At 41.6% G+C, this 25808-nt stretch overlaps 1 protein-coding gene across 5 annotated transcripts in view; it reads left to right on the plus strand.

Moving 5' to 3' along the window:
* Positions 1 to 25808, plus strand: part of Elmo1 (engulfment and cell motility 1) — a 534802-nt gene that overhangs the window by 282120 nt on the left and 226874 nt on the right. For all 5 annotated transcript variants that reach the window (XM_036187573.1, XM_036187569.1, XM_036187572.1 and 2 more), the window contains one exon: positions 10391 to 10499. In XM_036187573.1, coding sequence (XP_036043466.1) covers positions 10391 to 10499 — 109 coding nt within the window. The remainder of the gene's footprint in view (positions 1 to 10390; positions 10500 to 25808) is intronic.

Below are 25808 nucleotides of genomic sequence, written 5' to 3' on the forward strand. Positions count from 1 at the left end.
TCTTATGTCATTAAGTGTTCTAAGACTGAATAATGTCAGGGTGGCTCTACATAGTTAGTATTAAGATTTTAATGCCAGAAGCAGGGTGCCACAAAGGGACTTGTTCTGGGGTTCCTTGTTCATCTTTGTACTGCTCTACCTTGTATCTCTGGGTGGGATATCTGGTGTATCTCTGGGTGGGATATCTGGTGTATCTCTGGATGGCATATCTGGTGTATCTCTGGGTGGGATATCTGGTGTATCTCTGGGTGGGATATCTGGTGTATCTCTGGGTGGGGTATCTGGTGTATCTCTGGGTGGGGTATCTGGTGTATCTCTGGGTGGGATATCTGGTGTATCTCTGGGTGGGATATCTGGTGTATCTCTGGGTGGCATATCTGGTGTATCTCTGGGTGGCATATCTGGTGTATCTCTGGGTGGCATATCTGGGTGTGTGTCTGCCTCAATATGGCATAGGACTTCCCAGCCTGCACTTCCCGTGTAAGTCAGTAAGAACACAACTAGATCTCTAGACCCCCACTGGAAGAACAAGGAGGCTTCTGGCTTGCTTTTATGTGTCCCCAGAGGCCTGTCGCTAGGGAGGCCATCTTTTGCAGTTATGCTTTTAGTTTAGTTGCTGGTAAAAAGTATTGCATGAAATGTTGGCCAAGGGCCACAGAGGAATCAGAAGACAGGATGCAACAGAATGAACCATGACTCCAGGTACTCTGCTTCCATATTGTGCCTTCCCAGGTACAGCAGTCCCAGAAAGTGGGTGGGATATCTATAGAGCTTGGAGGTGTAGTGTCTTGTGCAAGCCACCGTGGGTGAGTAATGGCTCCATTGTCCTGGCCCTGTGTCAGAACTGGGCAGTACTGACAATCCCTTCTCTTTGGAGAGAGCAGAGTCAGACCGTCCACACTGTCCTCAGGGCCAGTGAAAGCAGCACAGAGCCTTCTCACACCCTCACTTAGAATTAAAGTAACAAGAAGAAAATGGAGAGTGGGAGAAAGCCTCCAGTGATGACAGGGACACTAGCAGTCAGAAGGTTAGCTCCAGGGCTGGCCGAAAGAACCACTGAGCAGATTGTACTTAGCAGTGGACAGAGCCCCAGTGGAAAGTGGAAGTGATTGTATCAGAGACAGTACTCATCAGCACAGCACTCATCGGCAAAGGGATTCTGAAAACGGAGGGCATGTGTGGGCAATCCTGTCTGTCAGAAATGTGCCTCTGCCTGGTTCTGAGCATTCAATACCTTTAGTCAGGCCCAAGTCAAATGGGCCCCCCATCTGCAAGAGCTAGAAAAAACAGTTGTTCTGAGCATTCCATGGGGATGTGGGATGTACGGAAATCTGTGGTGATGCCACAGAAAATTAGTGAGAAGTGTTTATTTTAGAGGGACTAGTTTCTGGATCCATTTTACTGAGGTACAGGGAAACACACACACACACACACACACACACACACACACACACACACACACACTTCCCTTGGCCTAATTGGGCTAAGTCCACTGACTTTCATGCCAGGTGTATGAAGCCAGTGTATACTCCTATGGGGCTGGGAGAGATTCAGTAATGGAAGATTAAAAAGGAAAAATTGTTGTTGTTTGAGATAGTGTCTAACAATGTAGCCCAGGCAGGCTTTGAACTCAAAATATCCCTGCCTAAGGCTCCCGAGTGCTGACATTACAGACAGTGTGCACTACTATAACCAGCTAACATTTTAAAAATTGAACTTCAGGCTAGACAAAGGCTAGCTATGATCTGAGAAGTCATATTTTCTTGCTGTTATCCCAACAGTCTTGAAAGGAAAATATTAGTTAATATGTTCTTCATTAGTCCTGTGGATATGTTGGGGAATCAGCTGATAGACAATAGGTAAAGACAGTTTGTGGATTACAAAATATTATATACTTTGTAAAGTTCATTTAGTATTACACAGGTATCTGGTGTTCTTATTTCGTAAAACATGCGGACAGTTATAACTTATTTTGGTATGTGACATATTCTAAGATAGTTGGTAGTTGTGATTTTTAAGATTTCATTCATAGGGAGCTAGTCCTGCTCTTACGGAAGACCTGAGTTCGGTTCCCAGCATCCACATTAGGTACCTCACAGCTTCCTGCAACTCCAGCTCTAGGCATCCAGTGCCCTCTAGGTTTAAGTCAACTTGACAGAAGCTAGAGTTCCTCAAAAGAGAAAGGAATGTGAGAAAGGAACGTGAGAAAGGAATGTCAACTGAGCCAGTGCCTCCCTGAGGCTCCAGTGTGGGCTTGTTTTGTTTTTCCAGACAAGGTTTCCCTGTGTAGGCCTGGCAGGAGCTCCCTCTGTAGACCAGGCTAGCCTTGAACTTAGAGATTTGCCCACCTCTGCCTCTCCCAAGTTCTGGAACCAAAGGTATGTGACACCATACCTGGCTGATGTGTCCTTAGTGGTTGATATGAGAAGGCCCGGCCTATTGTGAGTGGTGCCACACCTGGGCTGATGGGCTTTGGTGCTATAAGAAGCAAGCCATGAGGAACAAGCTGGTAAACAACACCCCCCCCACACCCCCCCCCCCCCCCGTGGCCTCTGCATCTGCTCCTGCTTCCAGGTTCCTGTCCTGTTCCAGTTCCTGTCCTGACTACCTTTGATGATGAACTGTTCTAAGGAAGAATAAGCAAAATAAACCTTTTCCTCCCCATGGTATTTCATCATAGCAATAGAAATCCTAACTAAGACCCAGTCCCAGAGTATAATGTAACAAAAGGAGAAAATAAAGACAAATAGCCAATCGAAAGAAAGCACATGAATTATGAACCAAAGGCTGTGGAGCCCCCAGCTGGATCAGGCCCTCTGGATAAGTGAGACAATTGAATAGCTTGATCTGTTTGGGAGGCACCCAGGCTGTGGGACCAGGACCTGTCCTTAGTGCATGAGCTGGCTGTTTGGAACCTTGGGCTTACACAGGGACACATGCTCAGCCTGGAAGGAGGGGACAGGACCTTCCTGTACTGAATCCACCAGGTTTAAATGAATCCCCAGGGGAGTCTTGGCCCTGGAGGACATGGGAATGGAGGGGAGGGGCTGGGGGGAAAGGTGGGGGCAGGAGGGGGGAGGACAGGGGAATCCATGGCTGCTGTATAAAATTAAAACACATAATAATAATAATAATAATGATAATAACAATAAAAAGTATGCATTGATATTTCCAAATGGAGTTTTTCTAACTGGCTCAGGTAGACATGACTTATTTCAAAATATTGAAGTTGGATGTAGTTATATAAGTGTGTTTAAAAAGTAAAAGCTACCCTCTCACTAAGGTAAAACCTCATTAGTAATAGTTGAAATAATAATTTCTAAATTATTCCTGTAAAATTTTCCACCTTAACACTTCAACAAGGACCTTTAAATACTGTGCCTGACTTGACTGCAAGAGTCAGGAATGAAGGTTTGTTTTTCATTGGGCAGGTAAATATGAGAAGATAGAGCATGCATAGAAAAATAAAGAGAAGGGCTTCTCTAAGTGATTTACATATTGATTACTTAAATTACTACTTAATTTAGTGCCTGCTAATAAACTGTGTCTTGGAAATGTTTCCTGAACATTTATTGGCTGCAGTAATTCTACCTAGTGTATGCGGATCACATCCTCATTAAATATTGATGCACTCATGAAATGTTAATAGAATGTTAATGTGAAATACAAGGGAATGTGCTCACTGGGAGCCTGGAGCTGGATGTGAACTACCTGTCTCTGGCTTTGCTTTATGTCCTGTCATCTTGCTGTTTTCTTCAGTTTGTTTCCTCATTATCAGGAGATTCACATTTCTCCCTGATCTACTGTCTCAGAGACAATAATTTAAAAAGAGAAACAAGATTTCCTGATTGATGGGAATGCAGCTATTCTCCCCTCCTGCTTTTCCAACCTGGAATTCCTGCTTTGACCAAAAAGAAGGGAGGGGGTCTGAGGAGACTGTTCACAGCATCCCCTAGCCAGGGAGCTAGGCTTCAAGGACTCAGGAAATGTCCCCATCTGGCAGCAGCCCTGTCCCGAGGGTCCACATAACTCTGCTCTGGGCAGTGGCTATGTGTGCAGTGATGAGGCAGCATCAGCCTTTGTCTCTCTGCTTTCAGACTTCCTTGATCTCTTTCATCCTCTTGCCTGTGCCTCTCCTGACATCTGGGTTTCCATAGCCACTCTGTTCCAGCCTGGTTCCAGGCTCCAGATGCTGCCCTGCAGGCTCCAGGCCCTTCCACTCAGCAGACCACACCCTGTGGTTTTCCTGATGTATACCTACTCACCGCAAGGGGCTCTGACTTTTATCCCTCCACCTGGGATGTTTTCCTGTTCACAGCCCCAGGCCCACCAGGGTCTCGATCTTCCTGACTCTCAAAAATCAGGGAAGCATCCTTGACCTGCAGACACAGACAGGCTTTCTCTCTTTTTGACATGTGTAGAGTATTAGAACTGCATTTTAGCTTTTCATCTTTTTCTTCATCAGAATAAATGCAGTGAAATCAAGGTCCTTTTCTGCTTTGTTCCTTACTTGAAGATGCTCAGCCATATTCCTGGTGGCTCTTAGGTGCTCAACTAACGTTGTTGGTTAAGTGAATAAAATACTATCCCTGCCACCAAAGAGTTCATGGTCTAAAACAGCCTTAGTCTGTTTTGTACTATATTATAATAACATGTCTGAGGATGAGTAACTCTCTAAAGGATAGAGATTTATTTTGGCTCACAGTTCTGGGACTAAAAGGCCAAGGCCCCACATATGGTGATGACCTTTTTACTGTCAAGAGTCCTGAGGTGTACAGGACATACATCATAGCAACAGACACACACACACACACACACACACACACACACACACACACACACACACACACATCTATACCCCTTTGGCTGTCTGTTTTGTCTGTTTACCTGTCTCTTTTCTTTTCCCATCCATTCTTCCCATCTCCTTTATAAAACTATCAGTATTTAGTCATGGGCATTACCCTGATGACCTGATGACATGATCTGGTTCAGGTCATCTACCACAGGCCCCTCCCCTAAACACCAGTCTTAATCCCTCACATTGGAGATTAAATTTCAGCATCTCCTGGCTGGGTGAAGTGGCACACACTCAGACTGTCTCAAAACTATAATAAAAGAAACTGAAACATCCACTGCATGGCATCCTTGTGGATTCTCATGCGAGGCCAGCATCTGAAGAGGAATGTCAAATAAGGGGATAGGGAGTCTGGCCTTACACAGGAAGAGTTTCAACCATAGCTTCTCATATATATAATGTGGTTCTGTGTGTGTATAAAGTAAGCAGCCTCCTCAAGTGTTATTGCTTTTGTTGACATATGACTTTGGACTTTATTTACTTTGGAGAGCTGGTGTGTTCTGTTTTTGTTCTATCTGTGTGAAAAATGGTTCCCTTAGGTTTAAGTAGTGAGATCATTTTGAGCTAGCTATAGGAGACAGGAGAATTTCTTATGAAAAGCAGAATTTTCAGAAGATGGACAGAGAGGCCAAACTTTGACTCCAGGGAAGTATCCTCAATGTGAAGAATAGGAGACCTGGGATTCATAGATGCTCTCTTTATTTTTACTTTCTTTCTTTTTTCTTTCTTTCTTTTTTTTTTGAGACAGGGTTTCTCTGTGTAGCTTTGTGCCTTTCCTGGAACTCACTTTGTAGACCAGGCTGGCCTCGAACTCACCGAGATCCACCTGCCTCTGCCTCCCAAGTGCTGGGATTAAAGGCGTGTGCCACCAGCACCCCGGCTATTTTTACTTTCTTTGTCACTAACATCCTTGTAATTCCTGAGCTTATGCCCCGTGGATGCTGTCAGCATGGATAGGCCAGTTTTCCCTATTCCATTAGTCACTTTTCTTGTCACTGTGACTCACCTAATGCCTGACTGAAAGAACTGAAGGAAAGGTGGCTTTTTATTCTGGCTTTTGGATGCACAGGTATCAGGCTAGCATGGGGTGAGAGGGCATGGCAAAGTGCGGCACATCAGAACAGGCAAGAAGAGAAAAAAGACTACAGGAAGCATCTAGGGGAAGAAATAGGTCACATGTATACCCCCAGTAACCTACTTCATCCAGGTAGGCCACATACCATTTCACCACCTCTAAGAACACTGTCTGCTTGTGGCTCCATCAAGGAATCTACCCACTGGTTAGATCAGAGCTGTGTGATGTAATATATAGTGAGTCTTTCTCTGTCCCACCAGCCAGCTCACAAATAATGACACTGAGACTTCTTATTGATTATGAAAGCTTAGCCTTTAGCCTAGGCTTGTTTTCAACTAGCTCTTATAACTTAAATTAGTCTACATTTTTATTAATCTATGTTCTACCATGTGGCTCTTACCTCTATCCCATTCTGTGTGTCCCACTTGTTTTGCATCTCTCTGGCATCTCTCACATGCCTAGATTTGAGTTTTCTCTCTCTGCCTGGAAGCCCTGCCTGCCTATCTCTCTTGCCTAGCTATTGGCAGAGACACATTTCTATAGTATAAACAAATATTTGTAGCATAAATTGTTAGAGGGTCGCATTAATAAAAACAAACCCAGAGCCAGGTATTGGGGTGAATGCTGAAAGATCAGAAAAGTAGAAAAAGCCACAGCCTCACCTCGCCAATTCCTCAGCTGATCCTGTTTCCTCATACAGGAAGCTTCTGTGTCCTCATCCAGAATGAATCTCAGCTGAACTGCTGCTCAAATGCCTAAAAGCTTAACCAGGCTCTAGTTCCTGGTCCTCACTCTTTATATGCCTTTCCATTTTTCTGCCATCACTTCCTGGGATTAAAGGCATGTGTCACCATGTCTGGCTGTTTCCAGTGTGGCTTTTGACAGATCTCTGCCTCCAGAATGCTAGGATTAAAGGTGTGAGTGCCACCATTTTCTGGCCTTTATATCTGTCTAGTAGCTGTTCTGTTCTCTGACCCCAGATAAGTTTATTAGGGTGCACTATATATTGGAGAACACAATATCACCACAAATATTCCACAACACTTGCCCCATTTTGTCTAATTAAAAAGGAAAAATTTTAATTCTAGCATAGTAAAACTATATACAATAAGAACAATTATCAAGTAAGGATTGTATTCACAATGTCCAATCCATTTGTATTTGGCAAATTTGGAGAAATTACAATCTATTCTTTCTTGATGAATCCAACATTTTATACCGAGACTGTTTTTTATCATAACTTGTATCATATCCATCATAAAAATATCCTTTTAGACTTTAAAACATTTCCTTAGATACGTTTTATGTTTCTTAACTTCATGTTTCTCAACTTTATAAACTTTACATCTCTTGTGTATGTTTCTTTTGTAAAATTGGTAAACAAGGAAAATTGTAAATCTATAAATATCTATTCTTCAACCCTATCAGAGTCCCAAGAAGGATGTAATATTACCCGAGTAAATAGGAAATGCAGAGCAAGCAACTTCCAAAACTATAGAAATGACAGAAACAGTTGGCTGCCTGGACAGCCACCCAAAGTTCCTCTGCAATGTTGGGTCATTTAACTTTGGCCTACAGGCCTAGAATATCTGACAGACTTTTCTGTGAAGCCTGAATTTTGAAGGACTGTCCTACCTTGTCTTGGTAAAATTTAGCAGTCACCTTCTTTTGTGTTCTGCTTGTCCAATTTAGATAGCCTACTGTCAGCAGTCCAGACAATGGCAATTTTTTGTCCAGGAGCTAACTTTGCCACAATAAAAGTAAACTCCATATGGAAGTTCTTCAATGCTCTTCATCCTTCTTTGAAGTAGATGGGTGCTGCCGGGAGTAAACATGTCTCACTGTCATGAAAAGCCTTAGGTTATTAAACATCTTAAATGCCATATTCTGTAGGTCTCTGGAGTGTTTGAAGACCACTCATCTATCTAAAATATATTTCTGTTTGACCTTGAAAACAAACCTAACATGGCCACAAATTTGATTGTTATAGATAGCTGACTATTAACCTGCATTTCTTATTATCCTAAATAGCTGTCAAGGACTAGAACTTTACATTACATTTTAAAATGAGCTGCATAGGTACAATACCTTAAACAAGAATAGAAACATATATACAGTATGTTCTAACAAAAATAACCTTAAATTTGTATTAGTATACAAAAATACCTAAAAAGGAGTAGAACCATATATACAATATGTTGTGACAAAAATAACCCTAAATTTGCATCAATATACAAAAATCCATACCAATGTAAAGTATTTGAGACTAGTGGTTGTTCAACAGTAGACTCAACAATCCACCCTTTCATCCCATCATTTCTATACTATTTCCCCCTTTTTTCCTTCAGAATAAGATCTCTGAATCTAATCTCCTTTGTTCAGCTTCTTTCCTGACTGTGACCAACTTGTAACTAACCTCCCTAAATGATGATGAACATCCATAATCCATTGAATGACCAAAACCCATCCACCCTACCTCTTGGGAACATGGGTGTTGTGTTCTCTAGACTGCTTCCTGTTGTCTGGAGACAGTGGCATCTCTAGGGGACATTGAGAAAATTGGATAATGATCAAGTCCTGGAAAAGCTAGCTGTATCATTTTTTTGTCCAGTTTTTGTGTAATGGGAAAGTGTAGGGCTTATCTGAAGTCCTGGCTAGAGTAGTTCATGAGGCTGGATCATCTTAGCTAGCAGTTTTGAAGTTGTTCTGGAGGCAGAATTTTGTGGAAACTGCAACAGAGGCATTCTGAGAGGCTGGGTCTCCTTGACTACTTGTCTTCATTGGTGTCTGGACCTTTTGTTCTGAAAACACACAAACTTTTAAAGGTAACATATATATCTGTGCACGCGCATGCGTGCATGTGCGCGTACACACACACACACACACACACACACACACACACACACACACACTGCTTGTATGTAGTGTATAGAAGCCAGCTAAAGATGATTTTTTTCTTGTCTGTGTTTGAGCAGGTAAAAGGCATCTGTTAACTTTATAACTTTGTTTGGACTTTATAACCAAATCTCTATCCATGTCATATGAAAGGATGTCATGTAATAAGAAGACATGAGGATTCTGTAGCCAACAAGATTTATCATATCTTATCCAGTTTTAGAGCTGTTCCCATGCAGAGGGATCAGCATATATGTCATCTGTCTTATACTTTGGGGGGGGGGCTTTTCCCCTCATGTCTATAGCTAAGCTTCTCCCCCAATCAAATCTGATCTCTATTAAATTTGAAGTAATCCATAGCTTTTCATCTCTTGTGGAAATAAAAGCATTACCTCTACCTCAATGCAATATATTTTCCAACTTCCATTTTGAAGCCAAGACATCTCTAAAGTATATAGGCTGGTTTAATTCAGCAGTCACTTCCACAATCCAGCATCTCTCAGCAACTGCCATTCTCTCATAAGCGTTCAAAAAATTCAATGTCAACAGAGCACCATACGGGATCCAGATGTCCTGTGTATTTTCCATCCTTATGTGGCTTATTTTCTTTTATTACTTTACTCTTTCTTTAAAGACTTTATTATTTTTAAATTATTTATTTTTTCTATGACTGTCTATACCCATTTTTTTGCTGTATCCATGTAAAGGTTTTCTTGGTTTGGACCACTTTCTGCACTCCTGCAGCCTTCTCTGACCATGCGAGCCAAGCCTTAAGCCCATCCCGTGGCTCTGCACATGGCACTGGCTGGCTGAAGCCTGCAGGCAGCAGCTGGGAGCTGTGTCTCTCTATGCGGGACTAGGAAACCATGTCTGGCTCAGTGTTTTCATGTTTGAAACTTTTTTTAAAAAAAAAGCTTTTTAAAGTCCTATGTGGAAATACATGTCTCCACATTGGATGCCAGTAATCATTTCTGGAAATGCCTTTGCAGACATGCCCAGAGTTTTGTACCACTGAGCTCAGATGGTTTATGATCCAATCAAGTTGGCAAGAAAAATAAACCACCTATTTAGTTGGGGAAGTTCCCTTGTTGGTCCACTTCATGTGTTCTCCAGGCATGGTTCAGTAAGACCATGCAAAAATAAGGAACTTTTAGCAGGAAACAAACCATGGGAATGTTGAAGTTGAAGTTGCACAGGGTTACTGTTCCTAAGGAAGAGAGATGGCCTGGGAGAGAAGGGTGATGTGATGTCCTGTCACTTAAGTTGTAAATCTGTATTGATTCATCTTAAAAACTCTTCACAGGCACCTCTGTACAAATGAAAACCAACAAGCCAAGCAAAACATCTTCCTGAATGTCATAGGGCTGAAGGAGGCTTAAGAAATAACACAGACTGAGGTGCTATATTCTCTGTGTTCTATTTAGTCAAGGCCCCAGTAGTCATTGGTTAAGGATGACCCACAGGTCAGGGTGATTCCTCTTATGTCTTTATTGTAGTAAGCCAAGAGTCTTGATGTGTTTGGTCACCGAATTCTTTCTCTGACCACTTTCTTCTTCTTTATACAGATTGTGCTTGAGAACAGCAGCCGAGAGGATAAGCATGAGTGTCCCTTTGGCCGCAGCAGTATAGAACTGACCAAGATGCTCTGTGAGATCCTGAAAGTGGGCGAGCTGCGTAAGTACAAATGTATATGCACTGTGGTTCTAAAATCTGGTAGCACTCAGCTTCCCGGATTGACCCCCACGTATGTGATGGATTTCCAGAGTGCTGACAGCTTCACAGGCCTTTACCATGGCTCCATTCTTTGGCGCAGGTTTCCTGTGTATGTATTTCTACATGTCTGCTCTGTAGAGAAACGTTAAAGGCTACAGGAAGAGAGAACTCAGTGGGTATTGTGGCAGAGTTTCCAATATTATAAAAATGAGTACATATCACAACTGCCTCACTGTTGGTTGGGTAAAAGATCTGTTGTGGATTTTTTCCTTGTATTCTAGTTTTTAGCCTTCTTGTACACCATTCCCTTTACTTTCTTCCAAAACAACTTTTCTCTATAAAGAAAAATTGAATATTTTAGTGAAATTCTCTTGCTACCAATGTTTCAGTTGTGGGGAATATTTACTCTAAAAAGAAAAAAATTATTGAAGAAAATGGGTATCTGAGAATGAAAAGTTGGCCAGAGATGTGCTTTGGGCTCTTTTTCTTACTCACATTACTAAATTTATGAGAGAACATCCAGGAAAAGGGACAATAATGCCCTTGCCTGTTGGCTCACTGGTGTACTTCAGCTTTTACATGAAGGCAGATATGACATAACCCTCTTCCATTGTCCTTGCCAATGTCGAGTCTCTTTAAAACAGCCAATTCTCACTTCTACCATCCACCGAACTGGCACCCACATACAAATCCTTCCTCTTTGGCTTAATAACACTAGTGCTAGAGAAGACTGCTTATATCAGGAAAATGTTGGGGGTGGTGTGTGGTTCTATTGTGAAAAGCACAGATATGTGGCCACCTGCTTTGGGAGCATAAAATAATGGTGTAGAGTCATTAATGCAAAGGAGCCTGGTGATTAAATTGAAAAGGAGCTATCTTTTATTTACATTTGAGAGCAGGCTGTAGGTATTGTTGAGAAAATTAGGAATTAATAAAGAAAAAACTAACAAGTTGAGCCGTTGGACTAAGCAGGAGCCAATCATCTTCCATTGGCTGCAGTTGGGTAAAGAAGTCAACCTTGGCAATGGAACTGCCGAGGAGGGTCATTGCATATGAGGCCCCAATACAGGAGAGTTGCATTAGGACTGGGCCAGCCTACCTGGGGGAGTCTGTTGATCTGTGCTCTTCACTGAGTCACTTGAGATTTCAGCTCTCGGGGATCCCTGATCTAACTTGTCTGCCTCTTCCCTAATGGAGATTGTTATCTTTGGTATTCTTACTGTTTGTTCAGCTTAAGTATGTAAGACCTAAATCAAACAACCCCCACGGAGTCTCTCCATCTGATAACATTGTAGTGTTTATCTCAGCTTTGTGGAGGGAACTGTTTGTTTAAAGTCACTTACTTACAGTGCCATCGGAATCTTTCCATTTCTAGAAAATGTAGAGACACCAGGCGTTCTGTGTTCAAGGTAGTGAACGGCATTGTATTTTCACCCACCCTTCCCTATACCATATGTTGGCATCTTGCTCTCATCCTGAGGGAAACAGGAAGGGCTATTGTCATGCCGTGATGTTCCCTGTGCTGCTTTCTGTTCGTCTCCTTAGCCCTGATGTCAGTCTGCCAGAAAAGCGGCGTGATGGCAGGGAATGAGATGTTGACAATGCAGAAGAGCTGTATTCTATCTGGTAATTGCTCACCAGAGTCATTGTACTACTCTTCTAGCCATTCCTGGTCCCCAGAATAGAACACCTAGAACAGTAGTATTTGGGGTGAAGAAGATCTAAGTATTGTCTTCACTTTGTATCTGAAAATGCAGAAACATCAGTGTGAGGAGGTTGTTAGAGGAATAATATTCAACCTGAAGGGACTGGCTTGGGAGGCATGATCAGATTCTGGAGTGGGTTGTGGATAGGGCAAATGTGGACCTGACCTGACCTGGGCTGGTCTCCCGGTCAGCGGGGCCATCCTGGTAAAGGAAAGGAACCCAAGTGTCAGGAGTCTGAGGCTGCAGCCATCTAGCAAGTTTATGCTCTGTGTTTGTGGCTGAGGTTGAGTTGGAAGGTGTCACAGGTTCTAGACTCCAGCAGGGTAGATTTGATCTTGGCGTTGCATTCAGAATAATGATGGAAGCCTGGTGCAACTGCTCTTCTCCCATCTCCCAGCTTCTGATGAAGAAAAGTCTTTGGCATTCTGTACAGATCACTCTGCAGGTGCTCAAGCTGCCTCTGCATGGAGGCGGAACTTGAGTGGCAGAGTGGTGGTACTATCCCTTCACCTAAGATAAGGATACTTGTATCCATTTGCTCAGTAAAATTCTACTGAGCATTTATAATGTGTTGCATACTGAAACTATAGGTGAAGCAGATAGGGTTGCTCTTCCCAGGAACTTTCAGGGCTGATAACTTACCCTGTGATTTTAAATTTATTATGTGTTTAAAATAATTCCTATTTGTGATACAGAACATTTTTCCCAATATTTTGGTAGTTTCAAGTCTAACTTTCCAATTTGACCTCCCGATAGCCATCATCTATAAGACCGTTCTGGGCATCTTTCAAGGCTTATAGTGTTTTCACTTCTCTGAAGGGAAACATGCCCAACTGAGTTGTTTTCTTCTCATAAAATATGAAAGGACAGCTGCACTCTGATTGAATGCTAGACATCAAATGATAAAACACCCCATGGTAAGAGGAAAATTGCTTTTTCAAATGGATTGCCTTTTGCCCAGTGCCATATTAAATAAGTTACTAATATGAAAAACAAAGTTGGATGTACCCTTATGTTGAAGGAGATACCTATTTTTCTTCTAAGGCAAATTAGTTTCACATGCAAATTCATTTTCTTTTGGTTTATTTGCTTTTTGTCCCCCCTTCTCACTCCTAAGTTCACAGTCCTGAAACCATCTCAGATTATGTGAATAATTGACCTTGAAAACTATGGCCAGTTTAACTATGTTAACTAGTTCTGAGACCAAAAGAAGCTCCCAGTTAAAAATCTAATGAGTGAGGGCAAAAAGATGTTTACACATAGGCAAATTTAATTTTCTAGAAATTACTTATCCTTATTTTTAATTTTAGGTCTCTTGAAGAAATCTAGTTTCAAAGTGCCAATTATAATTTTGTATCTAAAGCAAACATACTAAATTACAGATACCAAATATATGTGAACATTTTCTTTTTAGGTTGCTTAAGTATACACACACACTGGTCTGCTTCCTAGTTATTGGGATGTCAAGAGCAAATATTATCTCTAATAGTATGGCTTAAAATAACATCTATTTCTGTTCTCAGAATACTTTATCAAGGTTATTTAACTGAAGTCTGTAACACTCAAGATCAATAATATCTATGTTTATTAATGAAGTAGGTCCTGCTATGATGACATAGTGTATGAAGTAACTCACTAAACTGGCACTCAGCATGCCCAAGTAACTACACAGAATGAGGCAGGAAAAGAGAATGGTGGCATTTGGAGGTCTGAGGAACCTGCTCGAAACACAGATCAGCCACTTGTTGGTGTCTCAACATGCTCCTCCACTATTTTGAGTTTCGGATCCCTTATCTATAAAATAATACCTCATTTGCAGTTTTTGGAGCTTAAATAATTAATGAATGTTGCTTTAGTTGAAACACCAGTAGGATTCTTTTTGTTTCCTTGTGAGTGGCCCAGTCTTGCTTTCCATAAGGAAACTGAAGGTTATGGGAGTGAGGGACATTGTTTCTACTTTAGTGGGAGCTGGTACAATGACTTTGTTTCTTCACTCTACATGTGGCTCGAATTTTCTATACTTGTTGCTCCATGTACATAGAGTATGGATCCATAGAACCATCCAACTGTGGATTTAAACTATTTGGAAAGTAAACTTCATCCATACTGAATATGCACAAACATTTACCCTTCTCTTTGTTGTCTAATACAACAATGACTACCTATGCACCATCTACAGTGTGTTAATTATTGTAAGCATATATAAATCACTTCAGGTATATGGGCAGTTATGCATAGGTTATATCCAAATACTACATCGTTTTATATAAGGTACTTGAACATCCTTGGATTTGTGTTTCTAAGGGGTTGAGGAGGCTCCCCCCCCCCCCCACAGATAGTAAAGAACATTCTTTTTAACATGCCTCCTTCGTGAAGCTCTTTTGAGAGGAAGACATGTTTCCTTCAGTTTCTGGTTTACAAATCACAAAGAATCCTTAAAAAGCTGGATGTGATCACATATACCCGGATACATAACTGGCAATCCCAGAGAAAAGAATAAAACTGATGGGGACGGAGGAGAAGCCTTCAACATCGGAAAAACGTGTTTGCTTGCTTAGAGTTCGTGAAGGACGCAGGAAGAGGGTGCTCTACTCTTATTGGAGGAAGAATATAGGCAATCCGTATGATTGCTGCAGAACTGAGTCCTTGGGAAGATGTTAGCTCTGAAGTAGAGAGAAACAAAGAGATAGCTGTGCTGTTTTTGTTGTTATAACATTTGTCCCCAAATAAATGAATGAATGAAAACTTAATTTCTGCTACAAATAGAGTAATCACTTACCTGTTGAACTTGTAAGCACCTTCTCTACATGCTAGAATCTGAATAGTCACTGTGGCATGAATTTTGTTCTGTTTTTTGAAACAGGGTTTCTCTGTGTAGCTTTGGAGCCTCTTCCTGGAACTCAGTCTGTAGCCCAGGCTGGCCTTGAACTCAAAGAGATCCACCTGTCTCGCTTCTGAGATTAAAGGCGTGCGCCGCCGCCGCTGCTGCTGCTGCTGCTGCTGCCGCTGCCGCCGCCGCCGCCGCCGCCGCCAACACCACCAGGCAAGCCCCACCACCACCCTGCAATGTGGCTTGAATTTAAAACATTTTCTGTATCTTCAAGATGCCCACAGGCTAACTGGAGTGTCCTTCACATGAATTAATGATAGTAAAAATTCTTTTCCCTCTGTAGTATTTTGTTGACATTAGACTAACATCTCTAGGAGGCAGTATTTTCTCATTTCTGATTTTCAGAATGGGCAGGGGTGGGGAAGGAGTGTGTGGAAGACTAGCTCCCACATTTTTATGACAGAGAACTCTTGAGGAGAGAGGGATAAGAGATTAGAGGTAGAAGGATAAAGGGGGAGAGAAACAGATAGACACACGATAGCCTCGGGAGGGCCTGAATCCCTATCCACTGGTGTGCTAGAGAGAGGCATATGATCTTGCAGAATGTGGGGATCATAAGAACTAAGTGGAGTAAAACTCCAAGAATATAGACAAATAGGTCTGGCTAGGGAGATGGTCTGTGTGGCTGTTGAAAAATCCCAGCAAGGAAAAACTGTGGGTTGAAATTCTTTTTTTTTTTTTTGGTGAGGATCGAATCCAGGGCCTTGTGCTTGCTAGGCAAGCACTCTACCACTGAGCTAAATCCCCAACAGTGGGTTGAAATTCTAAAGGTTCAGAGAAAACACTGTCTCTTGGAGATATTACTCTGATGTCAACAAAACGCTACAGAGGGAAAAGAAATTTTTCTATCATTAATTCATGTGAAGGATACTCCAGTTAGCCTGTGGGCATCTTGAGGGTACAGAAAATATATCTATATAGTTCTGTAGAGTTAAGAGGAGGGTTTAGGGGAACAAGCAAATGGAGGAGATGCCAGCTGCAGATGCAGATGTGAAATCATAAGTATTTTTCATCCAGTGGAGTTTGGATCTGGCCATAAACGCCATGGGAACCAATAGAAGGACTTTGATACACAAAATGGTGTCATAGTCATGGACGTTACCTTCTAGGATTTGAATGTTTACTGAGTTTGAGGAGAACTTTTAAGAATGCTAATATATAGATCCAGGAAGTGAGGATGATTTCAGCTACAGCCAATAGAAATTACAGCTGATTGAATGAGGGGAGAGTCAGTTAGGTCCCAGGGCTGATTAACCTGTCAGCAGTACCCTCAAGAATTCCACCTCTTTCCATTTGTGTTCTGCTGGTAGCAGAACAGTGGCTGCTGTCACACGGTGGCTGGCTGTTTTCCTGAAGGTCATTTCTCTGTGTTTGAACATGTTTCTAGAAGTCATTCTACAAACTACTTTGTATGTATTAATGGCTCAAATCTTGGCCTCTGCCTGCCCAACCTAGATGTTGGAACAGGGAATGGGGCTGGCCCAGGTCAACCCAGCCATCGCTGCTAATTGGACTGGAAGTACATCAAGCCTTCCCTTTGCATGTCAGTACCAGATGCTCACCATAGCTAAGAGCATCAGAGTTCTGTTCTGATGGAGATAAAATGACTTGGAACCCTTTCTGTCCTTATATATGAAAAGGCTTTTCTGCATTTTTCTTACTGATGCAGAAAACTGTAACAAATTATGGTCAGATTACTGTCCTGTTTCGTCTTTACTGAGAATTGGGCAAAAGCAGTAAGGATTTTGTGTGTGTGTGTGGGGGGGGGGGCAATATTAAAGGTTGCAGAAAAATGAGGTTGACTATAATGCATTTCTTTTCCATCACCAAGATACAAGGACTGGGGCTTCACTATATTATGCTCATGTTAGCAAATGGGTATTCCTATTTCCTCAAAATGCTTCTGTATGTCAGTCCAAGGTGGGTTTTGAAGGACATAATGGACACATTTGTGAGGAAAGGCTCCTTTCCTCCCTCCATTTTGCTATCTTTACCTCTTCAACCACTTACAGTTAGATCAAATAATGACTTCTGTTTAGAAAAATTAGCAAGGAACAAACTTACATCACACCATGAAAATAATGATCACTTCCAGACTTCATCTTTTGGGGCAATATTTATTATAATGCACCAGTGGTGCTGAGTGGAGCACCTTGCTCCATTTATCACCTAGACACTTCTGCTTTAGCAAGTAAAAATAACACACAGAGCACGTGGAAGGACTCTCTGGCATGCAGCAGCAATTAGAACAGACACTTAACTCTGGGACATTGGTGTTTGCAAATGATGAGAGCAGCAATCCATCACTCTCATTCTTAGACACAGTGTTCTAGTTGGAGAAAGGACCAGAAAATTAGATTTTAGCAATTAAATCTATTAAGGACTTTGCCCCTCCTAATACTAGCTTGTGCTTTTTAACCCTTAGAAAACAAAAGACTCTCAGATCTTGATTCTGCCTAGGATTTTTATATTGTATTTGGCTTTCTTGTACAATTTCAATGTTCAAAGTAAAAAGGAAATACAAAATAAATATTTAAATTCAAATTTGGTTAGAGAAAATTACATGTAGTTTGGTTCATGGGAAAAAATATCAAAGTGATTGAGATGTTTTTTATAATAATTATAAATAATATAATATAATATAATATAATTATATAATATAATTAATATATCCTGGTAGGATTTATAATGGTATCATTACAAGAACTTGACTCTAGAATCTGGCATTCAGAGTTCAAATCCCTGAGTAGGCATGGATGATGTGTATATATTTTTGTCAAGGTGGTTAACCTTGTCTTACTCTTTGCCCGACCCCTGCCCCATCTGAGACATGAAGTCATCATCATTCCTCCTATAGACACAATCATTTGATAATTGGGCAAGGGACTGTAACAGGAAGATCTTTGTTGATTGTGAAGTACTTATGCGCAGGGGATCTGCCTCTGGCTGTACACAGGCTAGGAGACGCTGAGGTATATGTGATGGCAGAGCTAGCTCTTCTGCACAGTTTAGGTTTCATAAACTTTCACCTCTGTGGTTTGTTCATGTTTGTGAAGGCAATTATCATAGAGGTTTCTGAAGTTACAATAAAATGTTTGTCCTCCTAAGACTTGATTGTGAAAAGAAATTAAACTTGACATTTTAAAAGGACATTACATCCAGCACATCTTCATTATAAATAAAGGAAAGTACTTTATTTGTACTAGGCTTTTTATTTTACTCTAGGCTTTTCATTAGCACTTAAATTTTGTGCTATTGAGAAATGATATGTGAACTGGAAACAGCCGGGTCTGTTCCTATTGCACATTTGAGTGGGTTTCAGATTGTGACGTGAACCTGCAAGTTTGCTCAGGCTTGTAGGGAAGAGAGATACAGGCCTGTTGAAGAAGCCTCCCACTGTCTGCTCCTTCTGCACCATAGAAACCCTTCTCAAGATGCACCTCCAGCTTCAGGTGTACTTGACTCTCTGGTCCTCTCCTCCATCTGCCTCAAAACACTGGGAGAATTTGTCCCCTTTGTTCCACTTTGACTTCCTGATAACACTTTTTTTTGGGGGGGGGGGGTGTTAGTGTTTTTCTTTGTGGTCAACTTCCCTTGAAAGTTGAAATTTCAAAAAAATTTAAGATTTTTTTTAAACTAACATACATGAATAAACTGAAAATGCTAGTGATTTGTCTTGGCAAAGTACATGTTATAGAAGACTTTGTATTTACCTCTAGTGGACACTGGATTTGACTCTGAATTCCATTTGTAAGGCTGTGTGTGTGTTTGTATACCTAGTTGTATAAAACAGAACAGTGCACCATCTCACAGGAATAAGCTCCATAGAAATCCAAATACTAATTTTATTTAACATTAAATCATACTTTTTGACATTTAATAACAGGTATGAAGGATGTTAGAATAGGATCTCTCTCTCTCTCTCTCTCTCTCTCTCTCTCTCTCTCTCTCTCTCTCTCTCTCGTGTGTGTGTGTGTGTGTGTGTGTGTGAACCTAAGGACAATCCCAGGTATTATTCCTCAGGGGGCCATCTTCCTTTTTTATTTTCTAAGGTTTATTTATTTTTATTTTGTGTATATGCATATTTGCTTCCATATATATATATATACATGGCACAATGTGTGCTCGTGGTGGCCAGAGGGTCAGATCCCCAAGACTTAGAGTCATGGACAGTTTTGACCTCGTATGTGGGTACTGGGACCCTAATTTGAGTCTCCTATGAGTTTTCTTACTTGCTGAACCATCTTTCTAGCCCTGGTTTGCCTTTTTTAACCAGGTCTCTCACCAGCCGGCCATGCACCAAGTAAACCAGGCTGGCTGACCAGTGAGTCCCAGGCCCTGCCCATCCCTTCTTCCCCAGCTCTGGGATTGCAGGCTTGTCCCTATCACTCCTGGCTTTTTTGTTACATGGGTTCTGAGAATGCAAGTCAGGGGCTCCTGTTTGCAAGGCAGGCACTTTATCAGCTGCGCCACCTCTGTAGTTCAGGGTCATCTTCTTAACATAAAAAGAGCTGCTATACACCAAGAAATTAGCATTATACTTAAAACTGTAAACCAAAGTAGGACGCAATAAGATGCTGCCATTCACATGTGTTATTTTACCTTGGTCAGGAGAACACAACAGAGGTAGAGTTCATCGACAGGAACAGTGTTTTAAATTGTGCATAACAAGGCTTTCTGTCTAGAATTCCCTGCAGAACCCAAGGAAAGGCTGTTAGGACTGACCTGCATGGGGGAGTAGATGCTGGAGAGACTGACGTAGTAGCTTTTCTGTATGTCATTGGAGCTTTGGTCATTGCACCTTAGAAGGGAGGATTCTAGCAGAGGTGGCAATGAAAATAAACCCAATGGGAAGTATCTTCGAAGGGTGAAGGAAACTATAAGGCTGTACTAAAAAATAAACAAGCAGACACGTTATTCCTCATAGACAAGGATTGATATGTTTAAAGTGTATGAGTTGTCTGGAATCAGTGTGATGGCTCCTATCTGATCCTGCAGCAAGTAGCAAGGGGAATTAGTGTACAAATGTCACAGAATGATTGAAGGGTTCATTAGAAAGAAAAAGACCAAAATCGGTAATGAAAACTTGATAAAGAATACCAGTAAAAAAAGATCAATAAAAATACTGCATTAAGCAACCACCCCCCCCCCCCCCCACCCACCCCCGCCACGTGCCCGCTCCCGCCCGCCCGCGCCTCTGGAGCTCTAAGTCTAAGCTCTTACGGAGGACACCTGAGACCAGGTCATTTACAAAGAACAGCTGCATTTCTTCTCTCAGTTTTAGCATTTGTGAAGTTCAAAATCAAGGGACCACATCCGGCATGGGCTTCCCAGAGACTCCCTAGACTAGAAAGTGGAAGAGGCAGGAGAGCTGTATGGAACAAGTGGGATGTGTGAAGGGGTGGAGCTCAGCCTTTCCCAGGAGCCAACTAAGATAACCACTGACTCCCTGATAATGGTATGAGTCACAAATCGCCTCTAAAAAGGCTCACCCCCGGAAAGTACTGCAACAAGTCAGCTTTGCAGACACAGCCAAACAATGGACTTTCACCCAGACTCACAAAATAGGATTTTAGTTGTTTGTTTGCCACAATTAGCATTTGCCTTCTGTCTTTCACTCTCTCTCTCTCTATTTTTCCTGTGTGTGTGTGCGCGCACACACACACACACACACACACACACACACACTCACAGAGCTTTCAAACTACGTGAAGATAACGTAAAATAAACAAATAAACAAACCACTCAAAGGCTGGGAATGCTGACACATGACCCTGGTTTCAGTACATAGACCCTCCACAAAAGGTAACAAACTGACAAACACCTTCATATTGAACTTGGTTCTGGCCTCTTTGTGAGGGATGAACCAGCCTAGTAAATCCAAGAGGCCTTGAGGAGGAAGAGAAGAAAGGAGGCTGTGAACATCCAGACTGAGGAGGCATCTCTGTGTCCTGACCAGCAGAGGTTGGAGAGAGGCTCTTTGCCTCCTCTGGATCAGAGGTGCTTCTCAGGGTCCTTCTTTTGACAAATGTACACCACCTTCACATCTGGACTGCCCTAAGTCTGTGGGTGTGGCTTGCTTAAAGTTCATGGTAATGCACATGAGCAGCTATGATCTAGGACGTGGCTTCTTATGAAAGGGAAAACATAAAATAAATGACACAAAATTAGTAGATCCCAGTCCTCAAAGAGGTTGTTTACATGAATATTGTTATCATATTCCATCTACAGAATTAATCAGTATTAAAGTTACTCCAAAAATGGGTATTGTCAAATCCTCCTTTCCCTGGTCTCAGAGATGCCAGCTGATTCAAATCCCCAAGCATGGAGCTTCAGGATCTTTGTCTTGCTTGTTTCTTCCAGAGCAGCAGGCACCGTTCCAGTATATATTGTAGAATCATAGAGACCAGATCACGACCTCCAAAGTCTGAATTGTAAAGTTACATTAACATTGAAGGAAATATAGAAAAAAAATAGAGCAATGTTTAAGCATAAAGTTGGATTTAAAAAAATAATAAAACTACAGAAGTAGCCTGAAATAATGACAAATACTAATATGTAAAGTTTTTAAAACTAAAAAAAAAAAAAAAAAGCAGACCACAACAGAAGAGAAGCATGCTCACAGTGAAAGTCTGACACTACTGAGGTCCTCTCCCCACAGGGTGTCCCCAGGGATAGGGGAGCCACAGATCTAGAAGGCCTCTTATTCTCCACCCCTAGCCTGGAGCCCCAGGGCATAAAAGTCTGTGTTGGGTGGGGTAGATTAGAAGTTACTTTTTAAAAGCTTGCTATCTATCTATGGGATGTTTTCTGTAAAGTAGAGAATTTCCTGAGGTCAACACTAAGTACAGGTTACCTGTGTTTACATTTACAAATGAGAAATCAGAGACAGAAAGGTAAGGCAGACAAGGTCAGGTAGATGGGGACAGACAGACCTTAGTTGCAGTGAGCCCTGTGTCATTTGCTGTGCAGTGCTATCAGTCAGTTTTTTTTATTCCCGTGCTCCTTACAGACTGTAAACTCCTTGAGGACTCCCAGTGACTCCATTTCCCACTCTCATCCCTGGTGGTTCATACACACAGTTTCCACTCAGTAAGCAGTTGCTGCTGTTTGCTTTATGATCAATTACAAAATCACATCACTTTTTTTTTTTTTTTTTTTTTTTTTTCCTGAACTTGGCATTTTACCATAGACTCTCTCAAACACTTTTTTGTTCCAACCTATCTGGCTTCGAGGTACATAGAGCATCTCTTCATCCCTGTGTTCCCCAGAGTAATCTGGTGAGCAGCCATTGGTTCATATGTGAATTAGAAAGTATCAGTGTGGTCCCCAAAGAGGAAACATGATCTATTATTAATCTGGTATTTCAGAATATACAGCAGTGTGACTTCCCAATCCATTATGTCCCCAAACTCTCTGTAGACAGTCCTGAGCTTGCTTCTCCCCTCTCCCTTCACCCTCTTTAGAGGAAACATCTCAGATTTTAGCTCCAAGATCTCTCTTCATTGCTCTCTGATTACAGGCAGAGCTCCAGGAAAGTTTTGGAGGGACCAATGAAAAACAAAATTTCTCCATAGATGCCCTCACCTCCAGCAAGCTGCATGAACAGCAGTCTAGAAGCAGAGTTTTGTGCAAGGGCGGCTGCAAGCTGGGTTATCTGTTGTAGGTCAGCACAGCCACAGGTTTGTCTCTCTGAGTGGCCTTGTTCCTGCTTCCCAGAGGTGGAGGAACAGAACTGTGCAGAAGAAAATACAGCAAGTGATCGAGCCTACTGTGGCTTCCCTTAATTTGGATTTCCAAGGGTTTGGGCCACAAGAACAGATTGCAGCTGTGGCCTGAGCATCTTTAGAAGTGTGAATCATATTTTTCCTTTAGAAGAAGCTATTTTGAGCTTTATAATTGCATATTCCCATGTTTTGTTTTTTTTTTTTTTTCAGAGTGAGTAAGAAGAATGACTTGCATCTTTTTAAAATGGAAGTCTGGTTTCTTTGCTCTTCTGTCTTATGTAACCTACTCTATTGATTCCTGACCTTGACTGTGTGTCAGATGCACTTGGGGAACCTCTGGATAACTAGAAGTTCAGCATAGAATCCAGAGACCAGTGTCTGGCTGGCATGTTAAACACTCTCTCCCAGTGATCCCTAGGTACAGGGCTGGGGCCTGTTGAGTTTTTACCTACTTTCCTGTGCCGATTTAGATTGTGCTTAAATGTGCATTTCCATAGGGCACACAGCTCTTGAAAGACACTTGGAAAAACCATCTTCTATTTATAGCATATGACTGACCAGCTCTGGACAGGTCTCAGTGTGATCCTCATGATCCTGTGTCATCACTACAAATGCCCAGGTGGCTTCTAGCTTCAAAGCAGCTGTGAAATGGAGACTTATTTTTAATTTGACTAATATGGTGATCCTAACTATTAAATTAATAATACTAGGAATTTTCCACCATCTGTTCTTTTATGGTGAGTGTATTGGCTACCTTTATATTGTGAGAAAAAAATTCTGAGAGTACAACTTGAAGGAGGTTCCAGCGATTCAGTCCCTGGCTACAAATCCCCGTGTCCTGGTACAAAGTGTTACTGTGGTTCAAACACATGGCACGGGAAGGTTTTTACCTCTGGACAGGAAACAGAAAGATAGCAGGGACCTGCTGTCTCCAACCAGAACCCCCTTGCTATCTAGAATGTCTTGAGATAAAAACATGATCTGGAGACTAAGTGTTCAACACACAAGCCTGTGGGGTGTCTTATACTTAAGCTTAATGAGGTGGAGTTTTCACTTATGTGTTGGTTGATTGGTTTGTTGGTTTGTTGGTGGCAGTGTTGAAGGTTGGAGCCAGGACAGCATGCATGCTGGGCAAGTGCTCTGCCCATGTGCCACATCCCCACCAGTACCACTATCTGTTCTAAAGAATGTTTCTTGCCTATATTGGCTACCCAGCTCTTTAAAAGAGAATAAAAGAAGGACTTTGATAAGAAAGGATATGGGTTAGATTAAGAGACTTGGCAGTATGGGTCAAACGATTTCTTCCTAGTCAGGTTTTATTCCCTCACTATTTGGACAGAGAATTAATGTGACTTTCTCACTCTGAAAATTTTTCTAGTTTGAAATATAAATTCAATATCACTTTTATGAAATATTTGTATCAGAAGTGTTTAGGATTTAGGATATTTTTAGATCTTGAAATACTTACATATCTATAAGTAGATAGTGAAATATCTTAGAGATGGGACCTAGATGGAAATATGAAATTCATTCATGTTATACATATGCCCTACATGTGGTCTGAATTTAATTTCACCTAATATTGTTAATAATTTATTCATAAAAGTTTCACAGTGTAGACTTTCTCACTGTCACATGATATGGTTGATCAATAAATTTTGCAGACTGGGCAAGGTGTTACACATTTCTGTTTTAATTTTACTTCTAGCAAGACTCATTTGATAATAATTAAGCTTTAATTTCACAATTCCTTCCCCTGTATTCCCACTTCGTGTGTGTGTGTGTGTGTGTGTGTGTGTGTGTGTGTGTGTGTGTGTGTGCTGGAGATTGAACCCAGGGCCTTGCCTATGCTAAGTGTATGCCATCCACTGAAGAACACCCAGCCTGTTCCTTTCATTTCTTTCTGCTGGCCTTGTTTTTCCCCAGGCATTCTCGAACCTTGACATCCTGTAGGTTGGTCTTGGAAGCTTTTGGCAGGACTGCCAGTTCTGGGCCAGCCTGAGCCGTCTATATGGACCCTTTCTAAAACTTAAAGGATTGGGAAGGAGTAATAGAGAGAGGTGATAGGACAAAGTACAGATGGCAGCTGCCCAGGGTACTTGAAAGTTCCTGTGAGGGGAGCATGCAGAGTAAGCTCTGCAGCAGTTAGACTGATCTGGCACTGCTGGGACTTCCAGACACATGGTCTGTTTTCTAGTGATCAGTTTTCTTATATGTTTTAAAATAGTATTGGGTTCTAAACAACAGGTTAGAAAAGTAAAACAAACCAGTCTTTATCCCAGATACAGTGGATGCCTGTTTAAAGGTGGCTAGATACATAGTGGAGCAAAGAAAAAAAAAATCAGGTTGGTGTGGAAGATTGCTTCCTTCCTTCATTAGTTCGTTCATTCGTTAGTTCGTTCGTTCCTTCCTTCCTTCCTTCCTTCCTTCCTTCCTTCCCTCATTCCTTTCTTTATTTCTTAATAGTGAAAAGCAGGAAAAATAAAGAGATTTATTCAATGTGGCCTCATTGGGAAGAGGGATAAAAAGACTCAGACTCCCCCAAGTCTGTCTTCATGATTCCTGAAATGAGAGTGAGGTTTAAATAGGAAGCAAGAGATGTTCCTATCTAAACAGTCAAGCAGGGTGTGGTCTTCTGCCTACACTGCCTCTGCTTCTAGATTGTCCTTAAGGTCTCTCTCCAGAAGGCAAGTTCTTCCTCCTGGTGCCTCTGAGACTTCAGCCTTTTTCTCTCGCAGCAGGAAACTTTTGGCGAGAGTCTAATTTCTTAGAGTCTGCTGTTTCAACAGTCAGATAACCAAAGAGGTAGCACTGCTAGCCTTTGGACAGCTCAGTTACATTTCTCCATTCTTTAGCTCATCAGCTTTATGAAATATGCCTTCATCTGAAACAAACATAAACAAAACATAAGTAGGAACTGAGCTCAGAACACATTAGGATAGCATCG

This window comes from Onychomys torridus, chromosome 5, assembly GCF_903995425.1.
Source record: "Onychomys torridus chromosome 5, mOncTor1.1, whole genome shotgun sequence".
NCBI classification, from domain to species: Eukaryota; Metazoa; Chordata; class Mammalia; order Rodentia; family Cricetidae; genus Onychomys; species Onychomys torridus.